Here is a 21,544-nt window from a genome sequence, read left to right on the forward strand (position 1 = left end):
AAAAAAACAGAAAAAAAAGTGGGGATGGCTTATTGGCACGGCATCTTGGTAAGTTCTATAGGGGGCGGCCAGCAGCTATAAGAAAAAGAATAAAGAAAAAGAGTTCCGCGATATCATCTACTTTTTTCTTTTTGGCCATACGGCTTTTAATTTAAGAATATTATATCAGACATGGAGCGGCCATATGCAGCGCGGCCAGCCGCCCGTGATGTTATATTCACGCGCCATGATTGAATGAATCTACCGACGGAATAGCCAGAGAAAAAAGATTATATGTACTCTGCAAGGGAAATAAGAAAAAGGAGAAAAAAGAAAAATTTAGATGAAGAAGAAACACACACACAAACGAAAAATGATCAAAAGAGATAGGCGGATATAGAGGGGGGTATAGACTGATGGACGATCTTTACACACAAACAGACTGGCGTTAATATTTTTCTTTTTTCCACCTCCTTATTCCTTTTTTGGGGTTCTCGTTGTTGTTGTTATTTGTAGCTGTCGAATGATTCAATCTGGACGGAGCAGCGCGCCCAATCGGGCCGTCTGCCCGCCGATTGGTCGGATGTAAATTGAAAAAGGAGGAGTCCCAACGCTGGATGGGTGGAGTCTTGCCCTCAGCTCTATCCGGGCCACCTCCTTCTCACCGTCTACGTTTGCCCCAGCCCAGCAGCAGCCCAGCAAAAGTTGTTTTCGGTTAAAGGCAGAGAAGGGGAGGGCGAGTAAAACGATGATGGAGAGTGCCGAGCCCAGCCACCGCCTCTGCACTCATGCGTGCCACGTCCAGCCGGCTGCACGTCTACTCCACAACGTGCTCGACTTATTGCTGTGCCCTCGCATAACACCAAACCAAATCACATCCAACTCTTAGACGACTCCCTGCTAATTCCTGCGGCTGGCTTTTCAGTGTGTTACATGTGCTCCCGTCTGTACCTCTTACACAGCCCCGTCAATTGTGAATGTGTCCGGAAGAGTGCCGCCGTCTTTGAGTGTGTGTGTTGTTTAAACGTTAACGCCTAAGCCGAATTCAACTTGTGTTGACAACCACATCAACGTGCAATCAGGGAAAAATCAATTCAACTGTGTCTGATGACAAGTGATTGCATCATTCGAGTTCAAATCGAGGCCTAATATATCTTCAGTGCCAGTGAATTGTTGTTATATACACCCCGCCAATCGGTTGTTGTAAACATTTCTTTGCGGTGAAATGATTGTCCAGTCGGACAAGATGATGAGAGAACAGTCCGTCAACAACAACAACAACAACAACAACAGTCGAGTGGCAGTGTCACCTCCGGCCGCCGTGGCGGCACCCGACCACCAACAGAGTCCGTCGTGTTTGACGACGTCCAACGGCGGACTGCTTTACCGGCCGTCAGCGGCCGCTGCGGCCGCCGCCGCCGCTCTGTCCATGGCCGGCGCCTTCCCTTTCGGTCCGTTCGGCACGCTCAACGGCCTGGGCGGATTGGGCGGATTGCGGATGCTGGCCAATCAGTCTTCCATGTCCTTCCAGGCCGGCATGCTGGGCATTGGCAGACCCAATTTGAGCTCGTTACTGCCATTCGGAATTCACCATCCGTCGGGAACCGGCACAGTCAACTCTAGGCCGTCGGCCTACTTCCCCTACGCCAATCCGCCGCAATTCCAACAGCAGCAGCAGCAACAACAGCAACAACAACACCACCAGCAACAGCCACCAACTCTGCTCCAAAAGCAGCAGCAACACCACCAACAGCAACTTCCGTCTCCAGCGTGCGGAAGTGCCAGCGGCGGAGGTGGTAGTGGCGGTGGTGTCACAGCAGAACGGAATGGCGAAAGAGGAAGTAGCGGATTGCTTCCGCACACGCCGCCGACGTCGCCGAGTCTCGACGAAAACACCGACCTCAACAAAACAGGTCAGCGTCAGCTCAGGCCTATAATATCTAGATAATTTTGGATTTCACATTTAAAAAAATGCCCGGGAAAAACCAAAATTTCAAATTCAAACTGTTTGATGGAAATCGTGCTCTCTCAGTTGCTAGCTATCAATGTATCAGTTTGGGAGATATAATAGTCGTCCATGAATTATTGAATTTTGTGTGTAGCCGATCCCTTCACTGGAATCTTTACAGCTCCGTCACGACATGTGCCCGGGTCGGGAATCTAATCACGAAATGTTGCAGTCATCATCGTCATCGGAATTGTTGATTTTAAGAGCCAAAAGGAGAAAATGGAAGGAAATAGATTCAAAGTATATAAAGGAATCATTATATTCTAGGCCAGATAGAGGGTGCAGCGAGTGAGCTAGAGCCAATGTGCTGCACATGAACCTTGGTGCTGTGATGGCCATTACGTCAGGGATATTATTGAATGGTTTGTTTTTTAAAAGGACGGAACAAAAAGATCTAATTTGTGTAACACAACGAAATCATAGGGGAAAATTTTAAATAAAAATTGGGGTTGGAATGTTGCAGGGGATAATGGATGGCAGATATATATAATGATTGAAACATAGCCTGGGGAGAAGAGCTCACATCTTTGTGTTGTTCAAACTGTGTATTATTGACTTTTTCCCAAAGGAAAAATGAGAAATTGTAGCGCATTAAAGTAATTGATCCTCGGTACAACATCATCTTCAACTATACACAAGCGCGTCCCACTTTCTCTCGCCAACAAAAGCCTTTTGTCCATACATTAGTGATGATTTTAATCATTTTATTTGACATTCAATATGCAGATCCCGATCTGGACGATCCAACGGGTAAACGCCGTCGCTCGCGAACCAATTTCAGCACTTGGCAGCTGGAAGAATTGGAGAGAGCGTTTCAGGCCAGTCACTACCCGGACGTTTTCATGCGGGAAGCCCTAGCCATGAGACTGGACCTCAAGGAATCTCGAGTCGCCGTAAGTTCACTAGATTATTACCATTTCTTATTATACTAAACCAAAATGGATGCCGGGAGTCAAATGGTGCTGTAACATAGGCCTGGCTAAACCAATTGATTTTTCACTTGCGCGCTCGCAGGCTCATAGATATAATTAATGGCTTTGTTTTCTTTTCTTTTGCGTCGAACAATAGGTGTGGTTCCAAAACCGTCGAGCCAAGTGGCGCAAGAAGGAGCACACAAAGAAAGGTCCAGGGCGGCCGGCCCACAACGCCCACCCGCAAACGTGTTCCGGTGAGCCGATTCCGGCCGAGGAGCTGGAGCGCAAAGAGCGCGACCGCAAGGAGAAGAAGTTGCTCAAGTCTCTGGAAAAGCAACAGAAGAAGCTGGCCCTCAAAGGCATCCATGTAGACATGGCCAGTCTGCGGGCCGAGTGGGAGACGCAGCACCGCAACAAATTGTCCGGGCAATCGGGTGGTGGCGGAAGCAAACACGGCAAATTCCTCCTGGGAAGCGGAGGCGGAGGCTCCGGAAGCGCCACTCATGACGCTTCCAGCTGCAATCTGATGGCCGGAATGGACGCCAGCAACTCTTCCGGCGACGACTCGTCCATGAGCTGCGACAGCGCCAACAACATTGACGTGGACGTCGTCGGTGACGCCAACGACGACCTCAACAACCCGCAGCATTTCAACCAGTCGCTGTTGAAGCTCAACATCTTCCAGCAGCAGCAGACGAGCCACAATTCTAATAAGCTTCATCATCATCCGCCATCCATGTCGTCGTCGTCGTCGGCCGACGACCGGGTCATCCGCCATTTCCCGGTCGAGTTGCTGATGAGCAGCCCAGCAGCACCTGCTGTTCCAGGTGCCACCACCGTCTCCTCCTCGCCGCAAGCATCCGCCAAACCGACTAGCAATCATTCCTTTAGTATCGAGAGTCTCTTGTCCTCTAATTGTCGCTAATTGTGTGTGTGTGTGTGCAGTGCAAATGATGGGCATCATTTTTAAATACGATTGAAATTATTATTAATGATTATTATTATTATTGTTCTTACATCATAAAATTCTTCACTTGTGCTTATTTTTGTTGTGTTTTTCTTCTTTTGTTCGTGTTCATTGTTTCGCCCCCCCCCCCACACTCCCAGTTTTTCAACTCGTCAAATCCATTCCACGTGAAATAAATTATATATCAATGTCTCATACATATTATATAAGGTGCAATAAGTTGTATTATATTTAAAAATCCAAATTTTTTAAATGTGTCATTTCTCTACATCACTTTACCAAACACAATCCTTATGTCCACCTCCCCATCTCTCTCTACCCCTCCACTCCGACGTCCCTTGCATCGATTTCGATTTTGATATCATCCACATACAAAAATCCCCCAAAACAAACAATACACTCGTGTGCTGCCGAACAGTTGTTTGTTTGTGTGCCTCTGCAATTTCAGCGTTGACTCGGTCGGGAATTAAAAATCAATTCATCACGCAATGAGAATTCAAAGGCAGTCGAGCGTTTCCTCCTGGGGGCCAGTAGTCTACAGGGAAACTAATAAGACAAGATAGAGCTCGGAATAAATATATAACGCCGCTGTTCACACTATAGTTGATGTGTATAAGAGCCTTATAGTATAGTGTGGCACCATCAGTACCTAAAAACCGGCCGAAAAACGACAATTGTCAGTTTCCTGCCATTATGAAGCCCATGCATCATATTGAAATGAACAACTCGACTGAAATGAAAATGCGCTCATGTACGTACGTACATATACGCGGGCCCGACGGAGATTTCACACGTCACTTCCCAAACTTGTGCTCGCGCGTTTTCGTCGTGCTGACGCGGACTTTTCTATCTACTGCGCATTTTTAATAAATTGAGAAGACACTGGTGTGTACATAATTATACCTACACATATAGCCTGTACCAAAAGCCCGGTGGAGAGAAAACTAGACAACCAAAAAATAAGAAGGAAAAGTTTTTCAGATCTAACGGAAATAAGAAAACGAGAGAAGCAAGAAAAAAAGGGTCAGTTGATTATTGAATAATTGCTGTGCTGCCGTCCTACCTGCAATGTACATACACATAGAGTTGGATGGGTATTATATACCTACATCATACAAACACAAGTGTGCATATACACGTATGTGCAGTGTGTGTGTGTATATACCTGTCCGGATATAGTGAGAATCATGGGTATATAAGAGGGGCATCCATCCGTCACTGGCTCGTTGTCGGGATGACGTCCGAGCTCACACAACCCATTATTAATCGTTTGCCTTGCTGATTCACATAATCACAGCTCTCTCTCTCTCTCTATTTTCTTCTTGATGTTTTCTTTCGTTATTTTCTTTCTCTTTCTATGAAGAGTCGCTCTACTGCCTCGTTTCTTCCGTAACGCAACACGGTCACTCACACAGCACACAATCAATCCATCTTTAAACGCGCTGTGCACATCACATCACATCATCTATTATGGCGATATAACTGGCAGCCGATTGGCCTCTGTATTTTCTTATTGTTTCGATCAGGCGTTATGAAATTGTGTGAAAATTCGCGACATTTCTCCCGTCAACGGGGACTACCCTCCTCCTTCCGTATATCCAGCGGAATTTTTGATCATTGCCTGAATGCACTCTGATAGCGTCAATAATCAGTTGTTGATGGGCGAAGCTGCTGCAAGCGACGATGATTGTGTATAATAATATTTTACTATTTACAACAAGGCATTCACAGCGGGAAGCCCGGCATGCTAAAGGACTGAATATCAGCGCGTCATAATTTGTCCGTTACCAGATGAATTGCTGCATCATTTTCCAGCAGCGGGTCGTAATATAATTCGACATTCAAATTTTACAGAGACAAGAAACAGAGAGAGAAAGAGGAAAGAAATGAAACTGGCTGCTATATTAGGTGGCATATATAGCCTAATGACGATATACATAATGAGGCGACAGACTGAGATAATCACCCAAGATCATCTTTTTATCGTCTGTGAATGTTTCTTATATATAGAGTAGAGCCAGAGAATAAATATATAACTCTGAGACGCCCGCCGCAATGTAACATCTCATTCAGACTGTTGTTGTTGTTGTTGTTGTTTTGATGTTGTACACAAGAGGCCGAATTCAAAAGCGACTGATGCTGGACAGAAAAGAAAAGAGTTGAGGAGAGTCTCTTTTTAAAAAAAGCCACCGGCCTTGATGGCTTCATTTTATTCGGCAGTGAACGCGCAGCGGCGGTGGCGGCCGTAGCGCATTGATTGATTGTCGGACGAGAGAGCAGAGAAGACCTTAACAAAAACAAGTGAAAAGCTCTTTTTATTTTTTCATTTTTCCGCGCGGCACGGCGCACCGCATTCCGCCATTGTGTGCTGGCCCATTCGAGCTGGGAGGAGAGAAAGGGAGGAGATTATATGTACAACAATAGCCGAAGAAGAAGAAGAACTACTATATAGCGGCGGACGAGCGACGATGATGATGACGATGGCGACGCGCGGTTCTATTCCTTCGTGTGGCCATCAGCCCAGCCAACAGCCAACCAGCCACAAAGCGCAGCAGTCGATTGACGATAAAGACGGCGCCGACTTGATTCTTTTATCTTTTCTTAAAATAAAAAGAAGACCAGTGTATAGTAGATAGTAGTAGTAGTCTATTTACTACCAGCGCCACCTTATATATCTCCTTGAAGGTAAAAAAGAGAGAGAAAGAATGAATTAATTTACCGGTTTACAGAATTAATTACAAAACAAAAAAAGAAGAAAGAATTGTATACAAGAAAGACAAAAAGAAAGAAAAAACACGGGCTATAATTACAATGTTGAGCCTCCATGAAACTTTACGCAGCTGGCGCACTTCACTTTTCTTTATTATCATCAAGATGTTTCCATTCTCTTCCTATAGATTCTCTCTCCTTTTCCCATTTTACTCGAAAATTTGTTCGTTTTTTTTCTTCTTCTTCTTCTCCTTATTTTTTAATCAGCGGTTTTCATGCGAAACCATTTCCAACAACAACTTCATTAATTCCTTTTAATGAGATATCCGAGCGAGCACCACACAGCAGATGACTTCATCATCGCAGCAGCGCTATCTCTCCGTAGTGTTCTCGTGGAGAGAAACGCTGTGTGCAGTGTCTTATCATTATTATATTATTAAATACACTGTGCATGCACATGCAGTAATACCTTAGAATCTTGCCTATTGCGTGTTCTATTCTCCTTATTATAATACGCAAGCGGGATTTTCTTTTCGTGGCACGACATATTGGAAAATCAGCCCAAGTGAACGCCTTTTGATTTAGAGGTCAGCAAAGGGAATTGGTTACGCGCGTCCTCATTTTTCAAAAGGGAAATGAAAAATCGAAGAAGAAATGGAAATCGAGTTCATTTTTTTGAAAATGCAAGGCGACTGCTGCCATTTTCGTTTGCCGACCAAAATTAATAACATGATGCGGCAGCTGCAACAAATCTCTTTCTCTTTAAAAGAAAACTTGAGAAATTCATTTCTCGCCCGATATCCCTATAGCTATAGCGAAAATGATCATCCATGAAACTGTTTTTCTAGACAAGTGGAAACTCTGTGTTCCGAATAAAAGAAATGGATATGCATAAGGAAAAGGTCAGCTATAGAGTAATAACAATAATAACAAAACGTCCCGACGTATTTCCCTTTTCGGAAAACAAGCTACACATAAATCCCGAGAGGCTTAAATACAAGTTATCCCCATAAAAGAGCTAGTACAGCCGCGTATATATATTGTATAGATGTTATACCATGAAATAGTGTTAAGATGGGACTACAACTCAGACGTTATTAACTCATTCACGAGCCAGTCGTAGATATACACACGAATGTCTAACAGTGTGTATATGTATAGCGTGTGGCCATTCATCAAAGGTTATATAGTCACTTTATTTTTGTATATTACAAGGATCGCCAGTGAATTGAAATTATACAGGGACATTTGGACGGACAAAAGGCGCTAGATGCGTTATACAAGGACGTAGATGTTTCCCTCTTTTATTCTATTCCATCTTCCATCTCTTTGACTCGAGCGGAAACTTTTATTTATTTCGAAAATCAAAAGAAAGAAGAAGTAAAAAAGAGAATCATCTTTTTCTTCTTCTTTCTTTTTCGACGCCGCCATTAATTATAATAAGACCGTTTCACTCTTCCCACAGAGAGATGCGCTACTCTAACTACTGGTGGATGCACAGTGCGGCTCCTGGAGACCCTATGGCTGGAACGACGAGTTGGAAATTCCACTCTGCTACCGACCGAGTAATATACACCGGCGTGCAAAGAGTAAAGAAATAAAGTTAAAACATTTTCGGTGAGAAAAGGAAAGAAAAAAAAAGCGTAGCTCATTGGAGTCGAATCATCCACACAGACAAAAGAAAGAAAAAGATGAAGTATAAATAAATACATGTACACGGGTGGTGGGGCGACCCGAGGAATTTTGGCGATCCTCGTCTTGCGCCAGTCGTTCATCGGGGGCTTCTGTTCTGCATTTTCCTAATTTCCAAACGAATGAGATGTATACATATAGATATAGATTCCCATCATTTCCTTCCAGCTTTAGTGCTGGATGCTGTGTGGGAATACCGAGGTGCGGGCGTCGCGCGCTGAACTCGTCACGCAGTTTTAAACGCCCCGCGCTCTTATACAATACTCTCTCTCTCTCCATGTATTATATATTGGGATGTAATAATAGCCACCGAAGCGAATTTTCGGCTCGCGTCTCTTGTCTCTAAAACGAAAGAGATGATCCATCATCGGGCGACGGTGCAGCGGGCGGCGGCGGCGGCGGCGGGCAACCAACTGCAGCGACTCCAATTGATTTGAGGTGGAGGCGGTGCTGCTGTTGTTGGTCAAGAGAGACAGAGAAAACAAGACAAAAGGAACAGAACAAAAAAGGGGGAAAAATGTTTTTACAACAATTCAATCAAAAGACGAGTCACAAAATAACACGGAAAAAAAGGGGAGAAGGCCAAAAAATGCCTGTTGGGAGACTTAGGTAGTAGGTAGTAGTAGGGGGGCCCCCACACACACAAAAACACAAAAAAAGAAATACAAGTTGGAAGGAAAGAAGAAAAAAACCTTGCGCTCTTTTCAATCAGGCGAGCTCCTTTTGTGCGCGTTGTACTACGGGGGTCGTAACAGCAGACACAAAAGCTGTTGCCGCCCGCGTCAAAAGACTTGTCTTAACTACAAGGTAACAAGAAAGAATAACCAAAAAAAAAAAGATGACCCCTTCTGGGCTCTCTCTCTAAGTCACTTTCGGGCTGTGTTAGGTAGTTTGGGGTCTGCGTTACACACCGTCCGCTGCGCGCCCCTCCCATCTCTTCTAGGTAAAAAGAAAAATGGTTAAAGAAAATGAAAAAGAAAAAAAAAAACAATTTCAAACTGATTCTCACCTTAAAAAGGAGGAGGAGGAAAAAAGAAAAACTTTCACATTTTCCGTTCGCCCCTTTGAGGCCCTTTAGCTTACACACCTGCATGGGTTTGAAACGGCCAACAACTCAATTAGCATTCCTGTCGAAATAAGTGTTGAACTGTTATTATGATTATTTTCTTCCTTTTTTATCTTGGCCAGGTTGTGGGGGTATTTCGAGAGAGACCAGCAGTGATGATTCAATCGTTGCCGTACAGGTTTTTCCTGGCTTGTAATAATTTAAAAAATATATATAATCTATAAGATAGATCCTATAAACAATCCATGCCTCTTTTTCTTTCTTCCTTTTTTATTTTATTTTGGTCGAAATGATTATTTTGACTGGTTCGGGTTGAGAAGGGCAATGACATGGATATATAAAACGGCGCGGCATCGCTTATCCGGCGAATAGACGGAGAGATATTACAATCCCAACTATATAGGCTACAGCATAGGAGGGACGAGAAAAGAAAAGAAGAAGAGATTTAATTGAGTTGCTTCACGCCAGGTCTTTATGCACGCTCGTAATGTATTTAGATGTTCGTATTGTATACATGGATTTGGAACGTCTTGAGGGGATACTCTATACTCTTACACTGTGGAGCTATATACGTGCGCGCGCTGGATTCCTTTTTCTCATTCTCTCTCGTGTGTTTCTCTTTTAAATACTCTGGAGATGGATGAGACACGGCGACACGCCTACTCAACGCCACGGGAAAATTAGATAAGCTCTAAACCGCGCTCACCAGCAGCAGCAGCAACAACAAAACAGTGTTCACGTCTCTATACACAAACAACAACACAAAACAAAAACACAACAGACAGGAGGAGGAAGATGAGAAGGAAAAATACTCGACAACAAGTTCAGCCTGATGTGTAACCAGACACACAACAAAACATGCATTTTATATAGCCCATCAGGGTTTATTTTTGTTAACGGGCATCATATAGCTGTAGCCTAAGATATATTTTTTAATTGTTAACAGCAGTCGGCGAGTTGCTCATTAATGTGCAAAGTTGTATACAACGCGCGCATTTATTGGCGCAGACATTTACACATAAACAAGAGAGGCGACAGCTTAGAAAAAAGGGAGATAACTTTGGTCGTTTTTTTTTTTTTTTTTTTTTTTTTTAGTTTTAATTTTACGAACACTGCACCATCGCATTGTGTACCGGCGTGATTTGATAATGAAGAACAAGTCTCGGAACAAGTAATTCGGGGCTTTCTGCCCGAAGAGACAGCGCCGAAACTGTATAATCTTTAGAATAAATCTGCGGAGTGTTGCGGAGGCTATGCAAATAGCTTGCGGTATATGTGCTGGATGCGTTGTTGTTTGAGATGATTTTCTCGTCGGTCATTTAATGAGGCAGGGGATTTTTTCGTAATAGATGGAAATAGCTAAAGCTATTGCGCATAAGAAATTGTTGGTAATTGACTTGAATCAATGAAATGAAATTTACATTTTGTTTTTGGAATATTCTTGATTTACAACGGTTGACAGTTGACACATAGGATCATTTAACAACAAATAATTGATATCCACCGTGAATCTTGTATTTCTTTTCAACAATGACATCGCAAGAGTCATCTAGTGTAGGTGTGATTTCGTTTGTCCACGGCCAAGGTTACGGGTGTCGGTAAAGTGCAGGGTGCAGGTGCAGGTTGGACGGTGGGTAAAGTGCGGAACCCGACGATCCTGTGCGAAACAATAAAGAAAATACAGACTGCAAGCCGCCATAAGCTAACAAAAAGGATTTGGCTCGCGGGCATTAACAACAAATATAATTGATATCCACCGTGAATCTTGTATTTCTTTTCAACAATGACATCGTAAGAGTCATCTAGTGTAGGTAACACCAACTTGTGAGCAAGATTTCGTTTGTCCACGGCCAAGGTAACGGGTGTCGGTAAAGTGCAGGTTGGGCGGTGGGTAAAGTGCGGAACCCGACGATCCTTGTGCGAAACAATAAAGAAAATACAGACTGCAAGCCGCCATAAGCTAACAAAAAGGATTTGGCTCGCGGGCAAGGGATTCAAAGGCAAGGAAAATTTGCATAACGGTCCGACTTTATACAAGAACTAAAAGATACTGGCCTTGAACGGGCGCACGTTACTAGTTGAGCTAAATAAAAGATTCATTTACTAATCTGCTTACCCTTTTCGGGATGTCTGTATGCTTTATACCCTGGCATACAAGCCCAAGCAAGAAGAAATTCTGAGCTGGCAGGAATGGCCCCGGGTATAGGAACACCCTGTATGCACATCCTCTCCATACTCATCCTCTCCCCCACTCGATTTCATCGGCCGGGTAACTGAATAGGGTGGGATCATAACTGTACAAATGAAAACAGAAACTTTTACTTAAATTCAAACATGTATAACTAAGCAAACAAATTACTTTCATTCACTTTATCTCCACGGCAGACATTCAAAAGGAAAATTTTGGGCTTCCCCAACAGCCTAGGGGGTTCTTTTTCCCGATAATTCTTCAGTAAACTCCTCGATATAATATTCCCGACAGTCGGATGTAATGAACTTGTCTGAAACTCCATGGGACATGATAGAAACGACCAAGTGATCGTAGAGATCCCAGTTAATATTATTCTGGAGGTCTTCAATCTCTGTGCTATGCAAGTTACCGACAATTGCTCGAGTCGAGCTTTGAACACTAGACAGCATCAGAACTGTCCACGATTATATCATTTGCAGGATTTGAACCTGGAAACCTTGAGTCAGTTTCGATAACGTTAACCACAAGACCATAGAGATATCGGGAAAATCAGATATCGCCAAAAGCGATATGGCGGATATCAGTATAAAACACTTGGTTCAACTCAAGTTCACAAAAATTCTGACGTTTGTTTGTATGATTGAGTACAAGGATTACAGCATTGTGGTTATCGTTCTAACCCATGACAAACTACTACACATTTTCGAATCCCACAGATGCCAAAAATCTTTTATAAGATAAAGGCTAGACTTTCTAGTTTTATTAAGAGAGAGTTTAAAGAGGATTCAACATTTAACACTAACAGACAGCATAATTTAAAACTTACCCTGCAATTGCGCCTGCAGTGTTCGAATTTCCTCTCGGAGTACGGGGATAACTATATTTGTATGGATGGTGGACATTAGTATGATTAACACTATCAGTTCGACTAGTTCACGAAAATTATACAAGACATTTGTTTGAAATAGGATGCAAGGGCTTCAGCGTTCAGCATAATGGTCAACATTCTTACCTACGACATGCAAGTGCAAAGTTTCAAATCTCACAAAAGATAAAAGTTTTTAAAGCTAGCTACTAGACTTCCTTGTTACAAAAAGAGATCAGCAGTTTAAAAACATGGCTAAACAGATTTAAGCCACTGTTAAAAATGAAAAGAGGATAATTTTTAAAAAATAAAAAAGGAATGGGGACACAAATAGAGAGTAATAGAAGGAGAAACTAGAAAGGAAAAAGATAAAGGCGTAGGCCATCAAGAAGATTTTTCATAGGATTCCTCAACTTCTTCTCCAAGAAGAGGATTCAACATCTAACACTAACAGGAAGAATAATTTAAAACGTACCTTGCAATTGGGCACGCAGTTGCCGATTTTCTTCTTGAACCTCGGCGAGGGTTGGCTCTTGAACTGTGGGTTTCGGACCTTGCTTTCGTTGAATCCTGTTTTTGCAACGCTCTTCAGTGTGAATCTTTAAAGCCCCTCCATTCATGGCAAAGTCATCCTTGCATTTCAAACACTTTGAGACCTGAAATAATTTTATTGAATTTCATGAGTTTGGTATACTAAATAGAAATATTGATTTAATTATAAGTTTTCCTTTATCAATTCTTGGTTACGCAAACTGTAATGTTTACGGTGGGCTGTGAGTGCGTAAGCTAATCTTTCTTGTATTGTTTGGACCTTCGGCATTTTAAAAAAGTGATCTAAAATCGCATCCAGCAGACTTGAAAACAAAAAAGCTACTGCTAACACTTTGTTTTGTTTCAAGGCAAGCATAGAGATATCAGAGTCGTATAGAGCTACGTCTAGCTATGTCCAGAATATCAGCGGAATTGAAACGGCGATTGCATAAATTAGTCTTTTATATTTGGGGATTCTAGTTATGTTGAATGTGATGAAAAACAGTGCTCACGGACTTCTAGTTAATTTTTATTTAATTTTTGTTTGTGACTGGTTTCGTTGTTGTCTGGCTGTAGCAGACGTTTCTGGACTTGTTGCGTTTCTAGAAAGATCAACCAATACTACGAACGAAATTCTTCTGCTACACGAGACAAAAACAAAACCAGTCACAAACAAAAATTAAATAAAAATTTACTAGATTGAATTGGGGCTCGAAATAAAAATTAGGTAATAAAGAAATGAATTTACAATTTAGTAAGAAGAGGGGGGAAATCATATATATAGATCTGAAGACATTTTTTTAACGAGAAGAAGTTGGTTTTTCCATAAGAGACTGTAGGCGCGCGACACAGACCAACTTTGACACAAATTTGATTTGGCACATTTGCGGAGAATGCGCAACGCAGGATGTCTAACTGCTCCATCGGTAATGCCAGTGCTCGGGTAAGATGTAAGAAGAGTAAGATGTAAAAAAGTAGAAAATGAAACATATTAGATGAAATAAATACGTAAAATTTTCAAAAATAATTTCAATACGTTGCCAAGTCTTAGCATTAGGTTGGATCGAAAAATTTTTTTGTGAAATTCAAAAAATCAGCCGAGCTATTTATTTACTTATGTTTCAATGACAACATGTTATGTTCAAAATTTGGGGAAAATTGAACCATGAGTGTTTCCCCGCAGCTCGTTTATGTCTTGAAAAAATGTAGAAAATTTGGAACCTGTCATAGGTTTTTTTCAATAAAATCTCTCAAATCTGTACCTCACCAGCTATTTTGTTCAAAATTAGAGGTCTTATTTAGCAGACGAGTAACCTGAGCCCCGGTCAAATCCGGGGAACTTTGGTCTAGCGTAAAGTCGGAATGTTTTGCTATTCGCTTTTCTGTAGCTTAATCATCTGCCCGTAATAGATTTTATCGTGGGAAATCTGCCCAGTACCTTACTTGAAGATTTCGTCATCACGGCGATGCTACATCTGGTGGTGATGCTGGTTGTTGCGGGGTCATTCCGCTGAAATCGAATTAATTTTGGCGCTCGACATCACCGAAATTTTTTATTTTTTTACAGTGTGTTCATTGTGTTCGTATAAGATTTTCTGTAAAGGGAAAAATTTTTCCCGTTTACCGAATGGGAGATAAAAAATCCTAAAGTTTTGGTTTTTTAAATTAAAAAATTTGATTTTTTTCGTTCAAATTAAATTTGTGCCGATACCGTTTATGCTACAGATTTAAAAAACAGAGGAAAGATAGAGAATTTTTTTGTCTTTTTAATCATCTATTTGGAATTCAAATTAAATTAAAAGAAAGTAAGGATATTGGGGTTTAAACATTTTTTTTTAAAAGACCTTAGCGAAAATACGTTAACTTCGATTTGAAATTTTTTTTTACTAATCAATAGCTCTAATGTGTGCGCATCTCGAGTCAAACTTTCAAGTTTCACCCATGCTTTGTTAATTAGTTATATATTTTTAAAAATTTATTTATTTGCCATATCTTTTGCACAGAGAACACTAGCGCCACTCAACGGGCACGGTGGCAACTCTAGGGACACCCTGCCATGACAGTGAAGGGGTCTGTGCAATTGAAACGGAGAATCGAAAAATATTGAAAAATGTATAACTAATTAACAAAGCATGGGTGAAACTTGAAAGTTTGACACGAGATGCGCACACATTAGAGCTATTGATTAGTAAAAAAAATTTTCAAATCGAAGTTAACATATTTTCGCTAAGGTCTTTTTAAAAAAAAATGTTTAAACCCCAATATCCTTACTTTCTTTTAACTTAATTTGAATTCCAAATAGATGATTAAAAAGACAAAAAAATTCTCTATAATTCCTCTGTTTTTTAAATCTGTAGCATAAACGGTATCGGCACAAATTTAATTTGAACGAAAAAAATCAAATTTTTTAATTTAAAAAACCAAAACTTTAGGATTTTTTATCTCCCATTCGGTAAACGGGAAAAATTTTTCCCTTTACAGAAAATCTTATACGAACACAATGAACACACTGTAAAAAAATAAAAAATTTCGGTGATGTCGAGCGCCAAAATTAATTCGATTTCAGCGGAATGACCCTGCGTCATCAAAGATTGCGTCATCACGGCGACGACATCTGGTGTTGGGCATGTTTGGGCATGTTTTATTTTGGGGGAGGAGCCTATGTTGACACAGACACAGGCTCCTCCCACAAAAGCTTGTTGTTTTATTATATATAGATAATAAGCTTTGAGAAAATGTTTTTAGATTGAAAAAATGTTTACTAGTTACTGAGAAAATTTAAGAAAACTAAAAATGTAGTGGTTTTTCTTTTCTTACGAGAAATTCCACTGTGGCGCTGCTAGTCTTATGCAAGAATTCAATTTTCTCAATGACTACAAAAGAAAATGGAATCAAGCTATACATAATATTTATATACTATACATAATAATTTTAAAGCTAAAATGGTGAAATTCAAGCTGGTAACTGTCGAAATTGAAATATGATTTCAATTACACACGAAATATCTCTTGAAAAAAGAAGTCGTTTTTGCCGCAAAATAGCGGCGCGAAATTTGAATTTTTTACCAACAAATTAATTACCGCAAGTCTGTACTCCTGTACACAATTCATACGGAAAATTATAAAATTTAGTTGTTTAATTTAAGATCAAGCTTGACCCTCGTTAATTAAAAAATGTTAGAAACATTTTATACGGTTAAATATAGTCATTTTTTCCAGCAGACCAACAGCAGAGCAGACGACAATCTTAGTTGTCTATTGCTTTACACGTGTACAGCTGTCATTCATTTTCATTGTCAATTTTCAGACCTTTCATTGGATACCATGCATTGTTTTTCCACTTAAAATCACGCTTCGGCTTTACACTACTGGAATATTTTCGATGGGATCACATTTCTTTTGTTTTTAAAGTATTTTTATTAGTTGGGATTCAAGTACTTTAAAATGAGACCTCTAGAATCAGGTACAGCATACAACAGGTTTTTTTATTTTGCTCAACCATGTTTTTGTTTAAAGAAATGGGCAGTGAAGAGGAACTTAGGTTAAGGATTTCTTTGTCACCAAACAATAAAGACTGCAGTACAGGAATGACGTCTGGGAAAACAGGGTTAAGGCATCCAACTGCCATTGTGTTGATGATATTTTGGTACATATTTAGTGCATTTAACCTCTTTGCAAACAAGTATGTTATATCATACTTAAAAGGAGATCCTGCTCATAGTTGATTATTTAATAATATGAGTTAATCTTGAAGCAATATTTTATTTTCATCTAGCTATGAGTCAAATGCTGATGTGCATGTGCCTAGGCTTTCTCCAGCTTAGATATTCGTGTGGGCTATTTGTTAGTCGCCAATCAAGTGGTGGTTGGTCGTCAATTCACAGGAATAAACTCATTCAAAGACCAATGTTAATATTGGGGAGCTTAAGGTAATAATAACAAAGTTTTTGACTTTATACAGCAAAATTGCAAACAGAGGGTTTATTACTTAATAAAGAGACTATGATGATAACAGACTAGGAAGTGAGAGAAGGGGAATAAGAAATTAGGAGGGTTGGGGTGACAATTGCGAAACACAAAGCTACGTTAGACCGACTTTAATAAACCCAGACATAAGACAAGTTGCTTGGGTATCCCCCCGCCTAGAAAAAACTATTCGAAACAAAACACAAAAGATAAAAAATAACAAAAAAAATGAAGACAAAATTACAACAGAACAAATGTGAAATATTCCGGAATATTCATCAAAAGAATTATACAGTTACTTAACCGACTATTACAACTACTACAACAGCAGTAGTTGGTCACTTCTTCAGCATCCGGTGATTTAGAACCGAGTAATTGACACATCTGCGGGCAGCAAGGATAGCTCTGTGAAGTAGAGCTTTGAACAAGTGTAGATTTATGTAAGTGTACTTATTACATACCAGTGAAAACCCGTTTAGAAAAAAAAATTTATTATCTCTACAGGAAATGAATGAACATGTCTTGTTTTCAGAGAACACAGGGAATGAAAGGAGGGAGCGAAAGGATCGACAAAAAAAGTACCACTTGAATGAGATTCCTAGCAGCCAATACAAGAAAGGGATAAACAAAAAATAACAAAGTATTTGTTTGATGTGTAACTTGAAAAAATGAAATGAAAAGCAATTTTAGTTTTTTGGTATCTGTTAGATCAAGTTAATTCGAATGAAAATTGCCCATCCGTTACTTGAAAGTTCTTATTTCAATAAAGTTTCGGAAGGCATAATATTTTTAAGAAAAAGATAATTCTACTTATTACGACATTTCTTAGCGGGAGGAACTGAGAGCGGGATGGCCGGATTTGGATTGGTTTGGCAGGTACGGGCATTCATCGATAAGCATTCTGGGGCGTCATTCTGCTTAGCCGATAGAAAAGGAGTCGCTGTGAAGGAATAGGAATCATCATCACTGATTTGAGATTCATCTTTACGAGCTCTGGCAGTTTTTGGATTCTATTTCAATTAAAAAAATAAAAACGTTTTAACCTTGGTTTTAGAAATATAAAATGTTATGCTAATATAACCTGTCGGACTCGTAAACAATCTTCTAATATCAGCATCGGCATCGGAAAATTACATGGTGGAGATGGAACCAACTGAAATATGTTACAATCAGACATAGAAAATTTAAGAGAGCCAGGAAAGGAAAGAGATCAATAAATGCCTTTTGACGCCCACGAATTGCGTATGCCTCATTGTTGATATCAGTTGGCTCGTTGCTACTGGTTCTAGAAGAATGCTAGGAAAATCAATTGAGAGTTAATCAGAACAAAAAAACAGACCGAAACACATTAGAAGTAAAACCTCGTATTCTTTCTGAACGGAAAGTGATCGTTTTTCAGCAACCGCCGCACTTCTTGTAGGGGCCTAAACATAAAAAAGAAAAGAACAATATAGTCTGGAGAAGGCTTATTTCCACACTTGCGTTTGAAACCTAACTTTCGAGTAGCCGAAGGTGGAGGTTCTTCAATAATTTTAATACTGTCTTCGTCCATGACTAACGTTTTACTGTCACGTTTGTCTGTGTCCTTATTCACTAAGAAGGAATTCTTAGTTTCTGTGAAAGAAAAATTTAAATCCTTAAAGTCTTCATCAACAACTTCGGCATTTTGTCGGATGCTTCCTATCTTTTCCATAAATGATTTAATTTCATTTATCAGACTACTTGCATTATTCACCGCCTGAAAAGAAATTTACTTATACATTCAGTTTAATGAGGTAAATTCTTGAAGGTAAATTATACTTTCAAGTTTTCAGTGAAAACGAGCGTGCAGCAAACGGTTTGATGGGTGATTTTTATATATTCTTCGTAAGCGCTGAGCGTCTGTTTAAGAGAAACATTGCCTGAAGTTAGTACGGCCAAATTCTGCTCTTGAAAACTAAATACCTTTTCCAGACGTTTGACTGTCTCTTCGATTTCCAGTTTGTCTTTCATTAGCTTGAGATTATTTTCTGTAACTATTTCAATATTTGGCTCTTGAGCTCTCGCTGTCCTTTCCAAACGCTGGGCAGTTTCTTCCATTTCCAGTTTCTCTTTCAAGAGATTGGCTATTTCGGCCCTGAGCTACAGTACGAATACACTTAAATGTGACAGACACTGAATATTAAAGGACAAAAGTATCAACAGTTTTACCTTGGTTCGATCGGAAAGTAACAGATCCTCCATGTCATCAAGATGAACTTGGAGTTCGTTATTTCTGTTGGATTGCTTTTGAGCTTCTACCTTCAACTAGAATAGACGCAATTTTTGTTAAAACGTTAATCTAAAATGTACAGGAATATTTGAATAAGCATACAGTTGACATTTCTATTGCTGAAAATTCCAATTGACGTTCAAACGCAAGATTTTTCTCTCGGATTGCTTCCAATTCTTTCTTTAATGATTCATTCGAACTGGACGCCGCAAACAAATTTGCCTGGAACTCGTCGACTTGAGATTGCAGTGCATTTTTCTCATCCTTCAAAATATTTACAGTATTCTGTACCTAGTCATACATGAATTAGTTTAGTAATAAAAAGCGAATTTTATCAGTGTTAAGAACCTTGGACAATTCCAATAAATGCCGATTGCGACCTTCTTCTAATTGATTCTGGCATAATTCCAAGGGAGATTTGGTCTCACTGTGGGCTGATGGTTCACTGTAGAGTTCTTGTTTGATTGATTCATTTTGATGTTGAACTACTTCTAGATTTTCTTGCAATTCATTCACTTGAAACTCCAGAGCATTTTTAGTACCACTTAACTTCTCCTCTGCTAAGATTTCAGTTGCAGTGTCCACTGCTCTTTCGCTATCGAGTTCTTGCTGTATTTTAGTTAAGTCCAATCGAAGGTTTTCTTCAGAATCATTTAAATATTGCAAAGAATCTGAGAACGCAACACCTCGTTTTTCTCTTGAAATTGCAACGCTTTTTCTCCTGCCTACAAGAAGGATAAACAAAAATAAAAAAGTGTGTAAAATCACAACTTAAAAGATGTTCGTACAGCGGAGAGTTCTGCAGAAGAAGTTTCCAAATGAAGTTTAAGCTGTTGAATTTCGGCTTGAAGTGCACCGATTGTCACATTCACATTTCCCTCTAATTCAAGTTTATCTTTCTCAATGGCTTTACTATCTGCTTGCGCCTGAGAGAGAAAACAAAATAAAATGTTAAATGAAATTAATCTTATGATCATAAAATTTTGAGTCAACAACCTCAAGCAATTGATTAAGGTAACCAATACATTCATTTGTACAACTTTCAAGTTCTTTTTTAACAGAATCATGGTCGGAACAAGCTTTTTTCAAGGCAGATGAGTGTCGTCCATCTTCAATTCGCATTACTTCTTTTAGCGCCGAAATGTATTCAAGTGCCTCTTTTAGTCGTTGCTCCTTGTCTTTTAACTGTGAATTCACCATTTCACACTGGCCTTGCTTCTGTTCTAGTTGCTCTTCGACAGCGGAAACGTGTTCCTGCAAGTTTTTAATGTGACTTTGCAACCTTTTCTTTTCACGCGACAAATCACTGGCTTTTTTTATAGCCTTTAGAAGTAAAATAAAGGTGAAATCTTAGTTTCCTTCTTTATTATTGAAACTATATGAGTGAATACCTCTGATAGAGAGAAAATTCCGACCTGCACCTCTTCAGCACCTTCTGAAGATCTACTTTCATCTTTAAATTGCTGGTCTTGAATTTTATTGGGTAGCTGCTTCTGCTTCAACACACACAATTGTTGTTTTTATAAACCATAAAAATTGTAAATCATTTTAATGTAATTGGCTTAACTTTACCTCAGAGCTTCCATTTGTAGATTGAAAGAAGCAGTTTTCTTTTATTTCTGTTGATGTACTTGAAGCTTTACACTGCTACCAGTAAACACGATGGGGGATGAAGATCTGTCAGGACTTAACTCGGCCACAGTTGGTTTCCTCTCCATCTTCACGATCAATCAGTTTATTCTACTGGAAGTTGTAAACCTGAACACAATCCAACAACTTCCAAGTTAGATATTTGACTTGACAGCAAAGTTATTAATATACTGCATTTAGAATCTCTTACTTAATAATAATAATACAATTGGAAAACTGGAAAGGATCTTGCACACATTTCTATGTCGTTAAAATGCAGCAGCAATGCAGCATGGTTATTCAACCGATGAACTATACTTTGATGATTTTTAGTCCAACGGTCCAACTCACAAAACTAGTTCTGAACTTCAGATATAATAAAACATGCTACTTATTCTTTAAGTGGAAAGTCATGGTCAATAAATCTATCAGAAACTGACGTGTTAGTTAAGTTATCCCATTTCACATTACAAGAACCAATTAACTTACCAGATATCTAATGGCAGATGAGAAAACTAAAAGTCAAATGTGCTTGCCCAGCACGTGTAAAACATAGACTTAAATCACTTAACTTGACTGCAAAATCGTCGCGCCTATTGGAGTCATTAAAATCCGGAGAAAGGTTTTCGAGTCGTCACAGCGCCTCTAGCGGCCTGACGGCTCTGGAAAAGTAGAAAGGGGGTACAGTGGGTACATACATCCAGCCGTCAGAAAGGGGTAGGGTAGCTTCAGCCGTCAGATGTAGAGACTAGAGAGGGGTACCCCCAGGCCCCAGCC

General features: G+C 40.0%; 3 protein-coding genes across 8 annotated transcripts; 1 reads left to right on the top strand and 2 right to left on the bottom strand.

Annotated features, from left to right (window-relative positions):
• Positions 1-727: 727 nt before the first annotated feature.
• On the top strand, positions 728-4,275 carry LOC124329482 (homeobox protein unc-4-like). Its single transcript, XM_046788542.1, has 3 exons — positions 728-1,892; positions 2,714-2,880; positions 3,056-4,275. Exons 1-3 carry the CDS (start codon positions 1,205-1,207, stop codon positions 3,824-3,826), a joined length of 1,626 nt encoding a protein of 541 aa, XP_046644498.1. The 5' UTR covers positions 728-1,204; the 3' UTR covers positions 3,827-4,275.
• A 13,082-nt stretch (positions 4,276-17,357) lies between these two features.
• LOC124329557 lies at positions 17,358-21,436 on the bottom strand. Of its 6 annotated transcripts, none has more exons than XM_046788643.1 (16): positions 21,257-21,436; positions 20,979-21,133; positions 20,711-20,896; positions 20,530-20,631; positions 20,135-20,461; positions 19,927-20,064; positions 19,487-19,863; positions 19,241-19,429; positions 19,078-19,173; positions 18,832-19,008; positions 18,688-18,768; positions 18,383-18,625; positions 18,249-18,311; positions 18,109-18,183; positions 17,969-18,040; positions 17,358-17,897 (listed from the first exon to the last, which is right to left on the bottom strand). In XM_046788643.1, the coding sequence occupies exons 8-16, from the start codon at positions 19,247-19,249 to the stop codon at positions 17,694-17,696; spliced, it is 1,020 nt and encodes a 339-aa protein (XP_046644599.1). In that variant the 5' UTR covers positions 19,250-19,429; positions 19,487-19,863; positions 19,927-20,064; positions 20,135-20,461; positions 20,530-20,631; positions 20,711-20,896; positions 20,979-21,133; positions 21,257-21,436; the 3' UTR covers positions 17,358-17,693. The 6 variants fall into 6 exon arrangements, with proteins under 6 accessions (XP_046644599.1, XP_046644601.1, XP_046644596.1 ...); XM_046788645.1 differs by having other exon boundaries at positions 19,241-19,423; positions 20,979-21,192; XM_046788640.1 differs by having other exon boundaries at positions 20,979-21,192.
• Positions 19,252-20,856, bottom strand: LOC124329442 (polyamine-modulated factor 1-binding protein 1-like). Its single transcript, XM_046788503.1, has 8 exons — positions 20,770-20,856; positions 20,530-20,631; positions 20,135-20,461; positions 19,927-20,064; positions 19,825-19,863; positions 19,487-19,747; positions 19,361-19,429; positions 19,252-19,257 (listed from the first exon to the last, which is right to left on the bottom strand). Exons 1-8 carry the CDS (start codon positions 20,854-20,856, stop codon positions 19,252-19,254), a joined length of 1,029 nt encoding a protein of 342 aa, XP_046644459.1.
• Positions 21,437-21,544: the final 108 nt, after the last annotated feature.

The sequence above is a fragment of the Daphnia pulicaria genome, chromosome 3 (assembly GCF_021234035.1).
Source record: "Daphnia pulicaria isolate SC F1-1A chromosome 3, SC_F0-13Bv2, whole genome shotgun sequence".
Taxonomy (NCBI): domain Eukaryota; kingdom Metazoa; phylum Arthropoda; class Branchiopoda; order Diplostraca; family Daphniidae; genus Daphnia; species Daphnia pulicaria.